The 14,221-nt window shown below is 48.2% G+C and overlaps 1 protein-coding gene across 1 annotated transcript in view; it reads left to right on the top strand.

Moving 5' to 3' along the window:
* COL4A2 (collagen type IV alpha 2 chain) overlaps positions 1 to 14,221 on the top strand; it is a 288,895-nt gene that overhangs the window by 260,525 nt on the left and 14,149 nt on the right. The window contains exon 48 of the mRNA XM_089693591.1: positions 11,953 to 12,239. Coding sequence (XP_089549717.1) covers positions 11,953 to 12,239 — 287 coding nt within the window. The remainder of the gene's footprint in view (positions 1 to 11,952; positions 12,240 to 14,221) is intronic.

Raw genomic sequence — 14,221 nt, 5'->3', positions numbered from 1 at the left:
CTCAGTGGTATCTCCACTTGGCAATCTCCTCCTTCCCGGATATCTTCTCACTTATCTCCACTCCCCGATATATAGTGATACAAAAAACTTTCCATAGTGCAGTAGTTTATTGTAATCAATACAGTGCTCCTTTATATCACAGTGCTTCTTTACATTACAGTATGGAGGACAAACTCTGTGAATATTCCATCACCAACTGCACTGCGAATGCCCTTGCACAGGAGATGTGAAAGCATCATGTAGTTCAGACAGCATCCCTGCAGAAGAGACAAAAACTGAAGTAAAAAAAAAGTGTGGGGGGGGGAGAAAATAAAATAAGTAAGTAGGAGGTAGATGTTTGCAACACTTCAAGTCAGTTAGTGAGGTATCATTGGGTTATAGTGAAGTAAAGCTATTCGCTGAGATTTCCAGGTGAGTATATTTAATCCACGGAGTCCAAATTTTAAGGAATCTCTCGTGGAAGTCTGAGAGTATGGTAGCCAATTTTTCATTTATTAGTCAAGGCGGCTATGAACTTCCCTGAAGGAAAAAAATAGTTGTTTCCACCTGCTGTTATTTTTCAACTTTCTTTAACAGACCAAACTGTGCAGAAAAAGTTAGAGGGTTGAGACAAATCATTTAACACTGACAGGGGTGCTTACAATGGTCAGCTTTTGTTGATTTATGTAAACAAATTTCCCCCAAAAGGAAAGAAAACTGTTTCTGTACCTGCTTAGAAAAGTGTTAGCTGAAGTTATGCTTTGTTTTCCTAATCACTTATATGAAGTCAATCTGAATCTACTAGTTCTTCTAAGACTACACTATGCACCACAATGAAATAAAAAATATACTGGCAACATTTTAGTACAATACCATGCATTTAGATTGTAAGCTCGAAAGAGCAGGGCCCTTGAACCCCTCGTGTATTGTATTGTTACTGTCTTGTCTCATGTTCTGTCCCCCCTGCTACTGTACAGCGCTGAGCATACCCTTTGGCGCTATATAAATACTGTATAATAATAATAATAATAATTTAGGTACACTGCAATGCAGGTTCATCCATTTAGCACATTCATTTCGAATAGCACTGAAGCACACTAATACATGCATGGTGCATTGAACCAGGGGGCGAACTGACCATTTGGAAACTCGGCACTGCCTGAGGGCCCGGGGTCAGTAGGGGACCCCATGAGATGCCCCTGGTACCTTTTTTTTATAGGCTTTTTTGAGTTTGGGCAAGGACATAGGGGCCCCATGATCCCCTATTGCCCGGGGGCCCCATGAGTTGTCAGTCCGCCCCTGATTGCACCCTAAGTGTGAAGCCATCCCAACACTTGAACTCCCTAAAAATTAACCCTGAATTCATCCTTAACTGAACCACTTACCTAAACCTGGTATTGGTGAACCACCAAAAAAGGGATGACAAAAATAAGTAGCAGTACATTCTAAAATAATTAGAAGCATATTTATAAAGTATTGAATATGATATTCACTAAACATTAATTGGTGAAAGCTACATTCACTACTTAATAAATAAGCCCATTAGCCCTAGTTCGCACCGCCGCAATTTCAGGTGCAATTTGGGAATTGAAATCGTACCTGAAATCGGATCTAATGAATGTGAATGTGAGTGTCTTAACCAGTGGCGGACTGACCATTTGGAAACTCGGGCACTGCCCGAGGGCCCCGGGTCAGTAGGGGGCCCCATGAGATGCCCCTGGTACCTTTTTCATAGGCTTTTTTGAGTTTGAGCAAGGACACAGGGGCCCCATGATCCTCTATTGTCCGGGGGCCCCATGAGTTGTCAGTCCGCCCCTGGTCTTAACATATGCGATTTGCTTCAGAGCGATTTCAAAAGTAGTTCTTGTGTTACTTGTTCTGCAATTTTCTGCGATTTCACATACATAGACTACAATAGAAATCACACTGCAAAACGCAAGTGTGTCTAAATATGTGCGATTTGTGATCATTTTAATTAAACCTTTCCTAGTTTTTTCCTACTGTCTCTGCCTGTTCAAGCCTGACCCTCACATTGTTCCTCCCTGTGACTAGTACAGCCCCACCCCACATCCCCTCTGAAGTCCCCACTGACAAGTAGCAGGACATGGACATTGCAAGAAATCACCAGAAAACGCAGGAAATGGTTGGGAAATCTTCACAAGTTGCAAACAAATCTTCAGAAAACGCAGTGAAATTGCAAACAAAATGCACAATTTGAACCAAGCCTTAGCCACCGGTCACACTGGATGCTTGTTTTCTTTGCCACATTTTTTGAAGATTACCCAACGATTTCTTGCGTTTTCAACTCCGTTTTGAAGTGCAATTTCTATTGTGAAATTGCAACAAACTGCAGAAAAAGTAATACAAGAACTACTTTTGAAATCGCACTGCAGCAAATTGCATATGTTAAGACAGTCACATTCACATTCATTAGATCCTATGTCAGGTACGATTTCAATTCCCAAATCGCACCAGAAATCTCGGCAGTGTGACCGGGGGCTTAGTGTAAACACCAATGCCACAACACTTTGGTGCTAAGGTTCACACTGAATGCAACTTTGAAAACGCGCTACTTCACTTGAAGTACCGCGATTTCAGGCCTGCAGATCAGTGACATTTGTACCTCTGATTTCACTGTGGCTTGCAACTTCATTTAGCAGAAATCAATGCAAGTCACAATGAAATCAGAAAAAAAGTAGTAAGCGCTCTACTTCAAATCGCACTGAATAAGACCATAGAAATGCATTAGATGCAATTTCAGGTGCGATTTATAAACCGCATGTCGCACCTGAAGTCGCACCAGAGTGAACCAGGGCTAAGACGTGATTTGAAATTGGACTGCAAGGCCAGGTTTACACTTGAGCATGAGGTTATCCAAGCATGTCTGGAGCGCTTTTTTTATGCATGTCTCTGCATGCATTTTCTGACGTTTTCAAGTACGAGCATTTTTTCTTTTAGTCAAAGCTAGTTACTAGAAATAGGAGAGGCAGGAAATTGCATTACTTGCATTTTTCAGGTTCTTCCATAAAAGTTTATACAGATCAAAACCCTGTACCTACACCCAAAGAAGCTCATGTACTTTTTCAAGCTTTGAGCAACATATTCAAATGACACAATGCATAAAGACCCCTCATGTTAAGCATTGAGGCAGTTCTTGAAAAGCGCTTCAAATCACTTGTGAATCAGGTGTGCACCAGGGCTTAGGGTGTCATTACTACATTGTATTATTATTAATATACAGGATTTATATAGCGCCAACAGTTTGCTCAGCGCTTTACAATATAACGGGAGACAATACAGCAACAGTACAGTTCAATACAAGAGGGCCCTGCTCCTTGGAGCTTACAATCTAAGAGGGAGGGGCTGGTGGTACAAAAGGTAATAACTGTAGGGGATGGACTGGTAGGAGGAATAGAAGATTCCATTATTAGCTGAAGGCAGGATAGGCTGAAGAGATAGGTTGTCAGAGATCGCCTAAAAGTGAGCAGAGTAGGCGATAGTCTGATAAATTATTATTATTATTATACAGTATTTATATAGCGCCAAAAGGTTTGCTCAGCGCTGTACATTATAGTGAGGGACAGAACATGAGACAATACAGTAACAAAACAATACATTAGGGGTTCGAGGGCCCTGCTCTTTCGAGCTTACAATCTAGGAGGGAGGGGATAGTGGTACAGGAGGAAGTGGCTGTGGGGGGTGGAGTGGTAGGAGGAGTGGAGGAGATCGGCTGTAAGGTGAGGGTGGGGTAGGCTTCCCTGAAGAGGTGGGTTTTCAGGGTGCGCCTAAAGGTGAGGAGGGTAGGTGACAGTCTGATGGTTTGGGGTAGTGAGTTCCAGAGGATGGGGAAAGTCCTGGAGAAGTCCTGCAGTCGGGCTTGGGAGGAGGAGACCAGGGAGCTAGAAAGTAGGAGGTCTTGTGAGGAGCGAAGAGTACGGGTTGGGTGGTATTTGGGTATCAGGTCGGTGAGGTAGTTTGGGGCAGCGTTATGAATGGCTTTGTATGTCAATGTTAGTAGTTTGAATTTAATGCGTTGGGCAATCAGGAGCCAGTGGAGGGAATGACAGAGGGGGGCAGCAGAAGCGGAGCATTTGGTAAGGTGGATGAGTCTGGCCGCTGAGTTCAGGATAGACTGAAGCGGGGATAGTCTGTGATGAGGTAGGCCGGTGAAAAGGGAGTTGCAGCAGTCCAGAAGTGAGCTAATAAGGGAATGAACGAGTTGTTTAGTAGTGTCTGGGGTTAGGAACGAACGTATTTTGGAGATGTTGAGGAGGTGGAGCCTGCATGAGTTTGCCAGCGATTGGACATGGGGTTGGAAGGACAGGTTTGAGTCTAGAGTGACACCTAGGACTTTGGCTTGCGGGGTGGGACTGATGGTGGCGTTGTTGGTCGTGATGGAGAGGATGGGGGGAAGGGGGCGCGGGCTGGGGGGAAAATTAGGAGCTCGGTTTTGGAAAGGTTCAATTTGAGGAAATGGAGCGACATCCAGTCTGATATGTCGTTCAGTAGGTGGGTGATACGGGCAGAGACTGAAGGGGTGAGGTGAGGGGTGGAGAGGTAAATTTGCGTGTCATCGGCGTAGAGGTGATAGTTGAAGCCGTGGGAGTGTATCAGTTTGCTGAGGGAGGAGGTGTAGATGGAGAAGAGAAGGAGCCCAAGGACAGAGCCTTGGGGGACCCCAACAGAGAGGGGGAGAGAGAGGGAGGTGGTAGCATTATAGGTAACGCTGAAGGAGCGTTGGGATAGATAGGAGGAGAGCCAAGAGAGAGTGGAGTCTCTGATGCCAAGTGAGTGTAGTTTATTAAGGAGGAGGGGGTGGTCAACTGCGTCGAAGGCCGCGGAGAGGTTGAGGAGTAGGAGGACTGAGTAGTGGCCATTAGCTTTGGCGGTTAGCAGGTCATTAGTGATTTTGAGTAGGGCGGTTTTGGTGGAGTGTAGGGGACAGAAGCCAGACTGTAGTGGATCGATTAGGTTGTTGTCAGTGAGGTGGGCTCTTAAGCGATTGTAGACTAAGCGCTTAAGGAGCTTGGATGTAAATGGCAGCAGGGAGATGGGTCTAAGGTTATTCAGGTTGGTGGGGTCCGTGGAGGGTTTTTTGAGTATGAGGGTGATGTGCGTGTGCTTTAGGGGGAGGGGAATGCGCCTGTCAGGGATCCCCTCGATCCCCGCCGCGTTGGTCCCGGCGCAGGCGCAGTATGCCGCCCGGCGCAGGGACTCGAGCACTGGTTCCGGGCCGGCCGCGGCGTTCGAGTTCGCGCATGCGCAGTAGAAGCCGCGGCCGCCCGCTGGGCACCAATGGCAGCGCAGGGCGGGATATTTAAACGACCCTGAGCTGTCATTCAGTGCCTTCTGGTCTTTCCTGCATTCTGAATCCTGTGAACCTGTACCCTGTAAGTTATTGACCCGGATTGTACCTGACCTTGCTGTTTTCGCCTGTTCTGACCCTTGCTTTGCCTGACCTCTCTCCTGAATGCCCCCTATTGGATTTGACCTGCTGTTGCTGACCTGGCGTGTGACCCGACCATTCTATGCCCGCTGCCTTGTACCTTGCCGCCCTCTCTGTTACCGACCCGGCCCGTCTGACCCTGCTCATCCATCCATCCATCCCGTGCAGTGGGGTCTTCTGACCTCCTCACATCAGACTCTTCCCCGTGGGAGCCCCTTGCGCATACTACTACCACTGACGGACGCACCCGGTAGTCACGACCTGGTCTCAGGGAGCTCCAAGTCCATCCCCACCATCAGGGGCCCTGGTGAACAAGCACCCTGGGACTTAGACTCCGTGCGCTGGGGACGCCTATTCAGTGGAGTGCTAGTAGTACCGCCGGGCGGTCCCTTACAGTACCAGAAGGCCATGACTGAGTCTAGAGGAGGTCCCTCGCCGCTGGAGGAGATCTGCAGGCACCTATCCAATTTGACACAGGCCGTATCGGCCCTGCAGGATAGATGTCAGCAGATTGAAACTCAATTCCAGGCCTGCACTATATCCGTTCCTGCCCCACAGGCCGCGGTCCCCACACCTCCAGCTGTAGCAGCCCCTGTGCTGGTGTCTGGGGCATCCGCTCCACTCCCGGCGGCCGACCCCCGAGTACCCTTACCAGAACATTTCCACGGGGACCGCACTCGGTTCAGATCATTCCGCGAGTCCTGCCTCCTCTATTTTGAGCTACAACCCCGAACCTTCGTGACTGAATCCGTGAAGGTGGGGTTCGTCATATCCCTCCTGCAGGGTGAACCCCAAGACTGGGCCCATCGATTACGGGGAAAAAATGACCCTCACCTTGGTTCGGTTGACAGTTTTTTTGATGCTATGGCCATCCTTTATGATGACCCGCAGCGGGCAGCTTCTGCTGAAGCTACTCTGTACACACTCCGGCAAGTCCGCCTGGATGCTATAGCTTCACCCCTCTTCCCAGTCATTCTGGGGCTCCCATGGTTACGGGCCCATAACCCCCAGATTGACTGGGAGACCGGAGTAATCACGTTCCCTTCCCCATACTGTCGGATATACTGCCGCACTTCGGGCCCGGGGACCCCCCAAATCCTCCTGTGCTCTGAGGGGGAAGCTGAATTAAAACAAGTAATCCCTGTGGCCTACCATGGGTTTCTAGATGTGTTCAGCAAACGGGGAGCTGATACTCTACCCCCCCACCGCCCTTATGACTGCCCCATTGACCTGTTACCCGGCTCAGAAATTCCTTTTGGGCGAATCTTCCCCCTTTCAGAGCCCGAATTGGGGGCCCTAAAGGAATATATCGAGGACAGCCTCCAGAAGGGGTTCATCCGCCACTCCACTTCACCGGCGGGGGCGGGAATCTTCTTTGTTGAAAAGAAGGACAAAACCTTAAGGCCATGTATCGATTACAGGGAATTGAACAGGGTCACGATAAAAAAACGTTACCCACTACCGTTAGTACCTGAGCTGTTCCAAAGTTTAAAGTCAGCAGTAGTTTTTACCAAGCTGGATCTGAGGGGGGCGTACAACTTGATTCGCATAAGGGAGGGGGACGAGTGGAAGACGGCCTTCCGCACCCGCTTCGGTCATTTTGAATATCTGGTCATGCCGTTCGGGTTGTGTAATGCTCCGGCCACGTTTCAACATTTTGTAAATGATATTTTTAGGGACTTTCTGGATGTCTTTGTGATCGTTTATTTAGACGACATTCTGATTTTTTCCCCGTCTCTGGGGGAACACAGAATACATGTAGCAAAAGTATTGGGGCGGTTGCGGCAGCATGGGTTGTACGCCAAGGCAGAAAAATGTTGTTTTGAACAATCCAGCATTGCCTTCTTGGGCCTGATTATCTCCACCGCGGGGGTCGCGATGGATCCCCAGAAGGTCGCTGCAATACTGGATTGGCCTGAACCCACAGACAGGAAAGGCGTCCAGCGATTCATTGGCTTTGCAAATTTTTACCGGAAGTTCATCAAGAACTTCTCGGGTCTGGTCTCCCCCATTACTCAGCTAACCAAGCTGGGAACCCGATTCAGATGGACACCAGAAGCGCAGGGAGCTTTCGAAGCCTTAAAGAAGCTGTTCACTTCGGCACCCATTTTGGGTCACCCAGACGCCGCTCTGCCCTACATCTTGGAGGTAGATGCATCGGAGAATGCGGTAGGCTCCATCCTCTCCCAACGAAAAGGCACCAAGGAACTGCTCCACCCGGTAGCGTTCTTCTCACGGAAGCTGACCCCAGCGGAGAGGAACTATGATATCGGTGACCGTGAGCTACTAGCGATCAAAACGGCGTTAGAGGAATGGAGGTACCTGCTGGAAGGTGCGGTGCACCCCATCTTAATATTTACTGACCATAAGAACTTAGAGTATCTGAGAACTGCCAAGCGTCTACGCCCGAGACAGGCGAGATGGGCACTATTCTTTTCAAGATTCAACTTCCATATTACGTACCGGCCGGGATCAAAGAACACTAAGCCGGATGCGTTATCACGGATGTACGAAGACGCCAAGGAGACCCCAGTACCTGACACCATCCTGTCCTCGGGTAACTTCTTGGTCCTTCAGTCGGACCTTCGTTCCAGGCTAATGGAGGCATCCACAAACTTCTCTACCCCAGGCGGAGGGCCGCTCCAGAACAAGGGGGGACTCCTATGGAGGGAAGATCGAATTGTGGTGCCGGAAGAAGCTCGAACCCTGGTCTTGGGGCATTGCCACGACCACCCAATGGCGGGGCACTTTGGCCCAGAAAAGACCCTGGAACTTCTCCGACGCTCATTCTGGTGGCCAGACATGGCTAAAGATTGTAAGGGCTATGTCAGGTCCTGTGTCACCTGCCAGAGGAACAAGCCCTCAAGAAACAAGGTTTGGGGTCTGCTGCGACCCTTACCTATTCCTGAACGGCCTTGGCAAAAGATCTCACTGGACTTTATAGTCGAGCTTCCGCCATCCCGAGACCACACGGCAATCCTGGTAGTCGTGGACCGCTTGTCCAAGATGGTCCACTTCATCCCGTTGAAGAAGACCCCCTCGGCGGCCGAGACCGCGCGAGTCTTCATTCGTGAGGTAGTCAGGTTGCATGGGGTTCCCGAAGACATTGTCTCGAACCGAGGGGTCCAGTTCACGTCCAGATTCTGGAGAGCACTGTGCAAAGCCCTGGACATCAAATTATCTCTCTCTTCTGCGTTCCACCCTCAAACTAACGGTCAAACCGAAAGGACCAATCAGACCTTAGAGCAATATTTAAGATGCTATACCTCGTTTACTCAAGATGACTGGCTGCCACTTCTTCCTTTAGCGGAATTTGCGTATAACAACGCCCGCCACTCAGCAACAGGGCAGTCCCCGTTCTTCGCCAACTATGGCTTTCACCCAGTCTTCCTCCCGGATTTGGTGTCGGAATGCCCAGTACCAGCAACACAAGATGTGGTAACATTCTTCGCTGCGAACAATAAGAAGCTTCAAGTGGCCATCAGTCGGGCCCAGGAAGACTACAGGAAAGCATTCAACAGGAAACGGAGAGGAGATCTGGTATTGCGGCCTGGGGAGAAGGTTTGGCTGGCGACGTCCAATCTAAAGATGCTTTGCCCATCAAAGAAATTGGGACCCAAATTTATAGGCCCCTTCTGCATTAAACTGATGGCTAACGAAGTAGCCTATGAACTCGCCCTCCCTGACACGCTCAAGATCCACCCGGTCTTTCATGTGTCCCTTCTGAAGCCTGTGGTCCCAGATGCCTTCCCTGACCGGGAATCTAGACCCCCGGAAGCGGTAACGGTCGAAGGAGAAGAAGAATTTGAGGTTGAAACAATCCTGAAGTGTCGAAGGAGGGGAGGCCAGACCCAATTCCTTATCAAATGGAAGGGCTATGGTCCTGAGGACAATTCTTGGGAACCAGCCCATAATGTCCATGCACCCAGACTTGTCCGGAGGTTCTTTCGCGATCACCCGTGGTGGAGAGATCGGGTGGGCATCCGGAGGTTGCCCGTAGGGGGGGGGCAATGTCAGGGATCCCCTCGATCCCCGCCGCGTTGGTCCCGGCGCAGGCGCAGTATGCCGCCCGGCGCAGGGACTCGAGCACTGGTTCCGGGCCGGCCGCGGCGTTCGAGTTCGCGCATGCGCAGTAGAAGCCGCGGCCGCCCGCTGGGCACCAATGGCAGCGCAGGGCGGGATATTTAAACGACCCTGAGCTGTCATTCAGTGCCTTCTGGTCTTTCCTGCATTCTGAATCCTGTGAACCTGTACCCTGTAAGTTATTGACCCGGATTGTACCTGACCTTGCTGTTTTCGCCTGTTCTGACCCTTGCTTTGCCTGACCTCTCTCCTGAATGCCCCCTATTGGATTTGACCTGCTGTTGCTGACCTGGCGTGTGACCCGACCATTCTATGCCCGCTGCCTTGTACCTTGCCGCCCTCTCTGTTACCGACCCGGCCCGTCTGACCCTGCTCATCCATCCATCCATCCCGTGCAGTGGGGTCTTCTGACCTCCTCACATCAGACTCTTCCCCGTGGGAGCCCCTTGCGCATACTACTACCACTGACGGACGCACCCGGTAGTCACGACCTGGTCTCAGGGAGCTCCAAGTACATCCCCACCATCAGGGGCCCTGGTGAACAAGCACCCTGGGACTTAGACTCCGTGCGCTGGGGACGCCTATTCAGTGGAGTGCTAGTAGTACCGCCGGGCGGTCCCTTACAGCGCCAGTACAGAGGGAGAGATTGAAGATGTGGGTGAGGGAGCGTAGGATGGAGGAGGAGGGTGACCGGAGGAGTTGTGTGCGGACAGGGTCAAGGGGGCAAGTGGTGAGGCGGGCTTCTGAGAAGACCTTAGTGGCCTCTTCAGTGGTAGCAAGGCTGAAGGAGTAGAGTGTTGGGGAGGTTATAGTGTGCGGGATGTTAGGTGTGGTGGGGGGCAGGGTGGTTGCGAAGTCAGAGGAAGGGAGAGTTGATGGGGTTATAGTGGGAGGGAGGCTAGGTGGGGAGGTAGATTGAGCATTAGCGATGTCCTTACGGATTGCGTCGATCTTGTTTTGTAAGTGATTGGCAATCTCGTGGGCGGTGAGTGAGGTACTGGGTGGAGGTGGGGGGGTGGAGAGTAGGGAGTTGAAAGTGGAGAAGAGCCGGCGAGGACAGGTGGAGAGGGTGTTGATGAGGGTTTCGAAGTAGGCTTGTTTGCTGGCGTGAAGGGAGGAGGTGTAGGTGAGGAAGGCAGATTTGTAGAGGGAGAAAGCTCAAGGGGATCTGGTTTTGCATCATAATCGCTCCAGCACGCGACTACATCATTTAAGATTTTTAGTGAGGTCTTTCTGCCAGGGTTAAAGCGGTTGGGGTCTAATGTTGTTTGTGGTTAGGGGTGCTAAGGAGTCTAAGGCAGCTGACAGCGAGTCGTTATACGCAGTAGTGGCCAGGTCAGGGCATGACAGTGGAAGGATACTGTCGTACAGACGGTCAGCTGCAGAGTGGAGAGGGGTTCAGGTTGCGGAGGTTCCGGCTGGTAATGGGGTAATTGGGGTACAGAGTTCCAGAGGATGGGGGAAACTTTGGAGAAGTCCTGGAGATGAGCATGGGAGGAGGAGACAAGGGAGCTAGAGAGTAGGAGGTCATGCGAGGAGTGGAGAGTACGGTTTGGGTGTTATTTGGAGAAAAGATTGGCAATGTAATTTGGGGCAAAGTTATAAATGGCTTTATATGTTATTGTTAATGTTTTGAATTTTATCCGTTGGGCAATGGGAAGCCAGTGGAGGGATTGGCAGAGAGGGATGGCAGATACAGAACGGTTAGTAAGGTGGATGAGTCTGGCAGCAGCATTCATGATAGACTGAAGAGGAGATAGCCTGCGATTAGGTAGGACAATGAAGAGGGAGTTGCAATAGTCAAGGTGAGAGATACGTTGCTTAGTAGTTTCAGAGGTTAAGAACAGGCGTATCTTGGAGATGTTATAGAAGGTGAAGTCTACAAGATTTGGACAGCGATTGGATTTGGGGCTGAAAGGACAGATTGTAGGCCCTGGCTTAGCAGAATCTTCATTCACTTCACTTATGACTCTGATATAAGGAACCAAGTGCAGGCCACTGTGGACCTAGGATACATGATCCTGGAACTGAAGTTAAAGCATAATTTTTTGCAATATAACAGTACTTAGATGTGTTGGATGCATTTGTTTTCTTTATTAACTTTGTTCCTTATTTTTATCTGGTGATTCTAACAGTGAAGCACTTCCTGTACTAGGGGACAACGCTGACCTTCTCTGTTGTAGAGAAGCAGTGTTATCACCCTAGGACAAGAACCATGTTAGGACTATGGCAATTCTCCATAATATAGTGTTCTGTGTTTCACAAAGAGAAATGGGAGCAATGCTAAGCATGCAGCAGAGGCAGACAGCACAGAATGTTATCAACTCATGAGGTTTGTGGCAGGATCTATGGAATATGACTTAAACAATATAGTGTAAAAAGTGCTGAATCTTTTCTTTACAGCCCACAGTATCAATGAAACCACTGATATTTCATTTCAATAGGTCTCGCTGGATCTTGCTTGCAGCGCTTCAGCACAATGCCTTTCCTGTACTGCAACCCAGGTGATGTGTGCTACTATGCCAGCCGTAACGACAAATCCTATTGGCTGTCAACCACTGCTCCTCTTCCAATGATGCCTGTGGTTGAAGATGAAATCAAGCCTTACATAAGTCGTTGTACGGTCTGTGAGGCTCCTGCTGTAGCAATTGCTGTTCACAGCCAAGATAGCTCCATCCCATACTGTCCAGAAGGCTGGCGAAGCTTGTGGATTGGATATTCATTTCTTATGGTATTTCATTTCTTTACCCTTACTTTGTTCAGTTACAAAGCCACCCTGTGTATGTGTAACAAGTATTCCATGACAGTTTATACTCCCAGTACATCAATATGTTGGTTTACCAATGGACTTTGATAAGATCTGGCAAAAGGTGCCTCATCTTCGTTTATCTGTTAATCATCTTCAGGTTTTTTATTAGATCCTTGTGAAAGAGCAGGTATACATATTAAAATGGAATCACATATTACATAAGCACAGGAGAACAAGACAGATAATAAAACTCCCTAAAAGAAGTTATCTTGTGCTCTAGCTTGAAAAAACTGATTTGTCAGGCCGGTTGAATTATGACCATGTAGGAACAGTGGACACAGGCATTTAAGAGGAAGTTTTAAAACTGAACTTTGGGAAAACAGCTTCAATACACAGTTGAAAGTCTTATATTAGAGCAGTGGTCTTGGTCTTTCTGTTCTTTCAGTCCTGAAATGTTCACAGCCCTGCACAAAGCACAGCCAACCTAGTGGCCCGACTTTTGATGCAGCTGGGTCACTTATGGACCCACAGCCCATGACTGGGCAATGAAGGGGTAGGAGATGGATGAGGTCTTCCCTCTCTTCCTGTCCTTGTAAGCACACTTGAATGGTCCCTAGTGCTGGCGCTTGGTTTCCTAATCAGGTCTGCTGCAAATGGGGATTGCATTCTAGGGGTTTTTAAAGCATAACTAAAAGCCAAACTTTTTTTTGTATTTTTGATCGAGTGAAGGTGGATTAGAACAATTATTAGGTTTCTTACTGCTGTATGTGCCCCCGTTAGAAATATTCACCCTATTTGTCCTTTCTTTATTTGTCCTTACCATTATCATTGAAACTGAAAATAAAGAAAAACACAATTTTTGGGTTGTCCCCAGAAAAGTAATAGAGGGGAAATTTTCCAATGAGGACACGAGTCCTAGTGACCTGGGGGTCCTCAAGGAATTCCCTTAATTTGCAGGGATTATCTCTTGACTATGGGCCAGGAAGTGAAGGGAAATCTCCCCAATGGGACACTGATGGCAAAAATTAAACTGACAGGAGTTATAACCATCCCTTAAGCAGGCCATACATGGGTCGAATTCCGAACGATTTTGCGATCGAAAATTGAAAACACTGTTTGTTCTGTAATCCGATGGTGCCACCAATGATTTTGAAAATCAGTAGTTTTTCATGAATTTTCCAGCATGCCTGATAAACGAAATGGGGAGGAACCACGAAAATCGGCCGGTGCCATTGCCCCACTAACAAAGCATTGCCCCACTAACAATTATTCTGAGGTCCGATTTTCAAATGAAAAATCGTTCTGAAATCGACCCATGTATGGCCGGCCTTACTCTATCCAAATTGCCTATTGTTCTATTTTAATACATAATAATGTTAAATAATGCATGTTTTATAGCAGGTTGGAGTTTAACATTTAAAGGGAATGTAACAAACACATATTTAGAGATATTTCAGTCTTTACTTCAAATCTTTATGAACTTGCTCATTCAACCTTTATGCTGAAACTTGTCCTCGGAAAAAGAATTTACTGTCATTATAACCCTCTCCCAGTGATGATGTTATTTGCCTGGCAGTCTTGCTGATACTTTGGCCTCAATGAAGCTTTTTGACTCCCTGACCTGAAAAATGTGAAACATAGATAAGCAATTCTGCCTTTACTTGGACTTTTCATTCACAGCATGCTTATTCCAGGCTGATTATTTAAAGTACTTTAGCCATGCACAGCCATTTTCAGGAGGACAGCAATGGCACCTCCTATATTTCTCAGATAGCAGGTATTCTTTAACAATCTTAAGATTAGATAGATACTGTATACCCACACAGGGAGTATATGATTTTCAATGTGGCTGCTTACTCTTATGACTTACTTTGTGAGAAGCAGCAGAAAAGCACAACCATTATGGTAGGAAGTAGATAATATATTCCACTTTTAACACCATGAGCTGCAAAGGGCTGTATTGC

This window comes from Staurois parvus, unplaced genomic scaffold (genome assembly GCF_062004578.1).
Source record: "Staurois parvus isolate SC_StPar_1 unplaced genomic scaffold, SC_StPar_1.0 ptg000634l, whole genome shotgun sequence".
NCBI classification, from domain to species: domain Eukaryota; kingdom Metazoa; phylum Chordata; class Amphibia; order Anura; family Ranidae; genus Staurois; species Staurois parvus.
The sequence above is the reverse complement of the archived record's forward strand: the minus strand, read 5'-3'. Positions and strand labels throughout refer to the sequence as shown.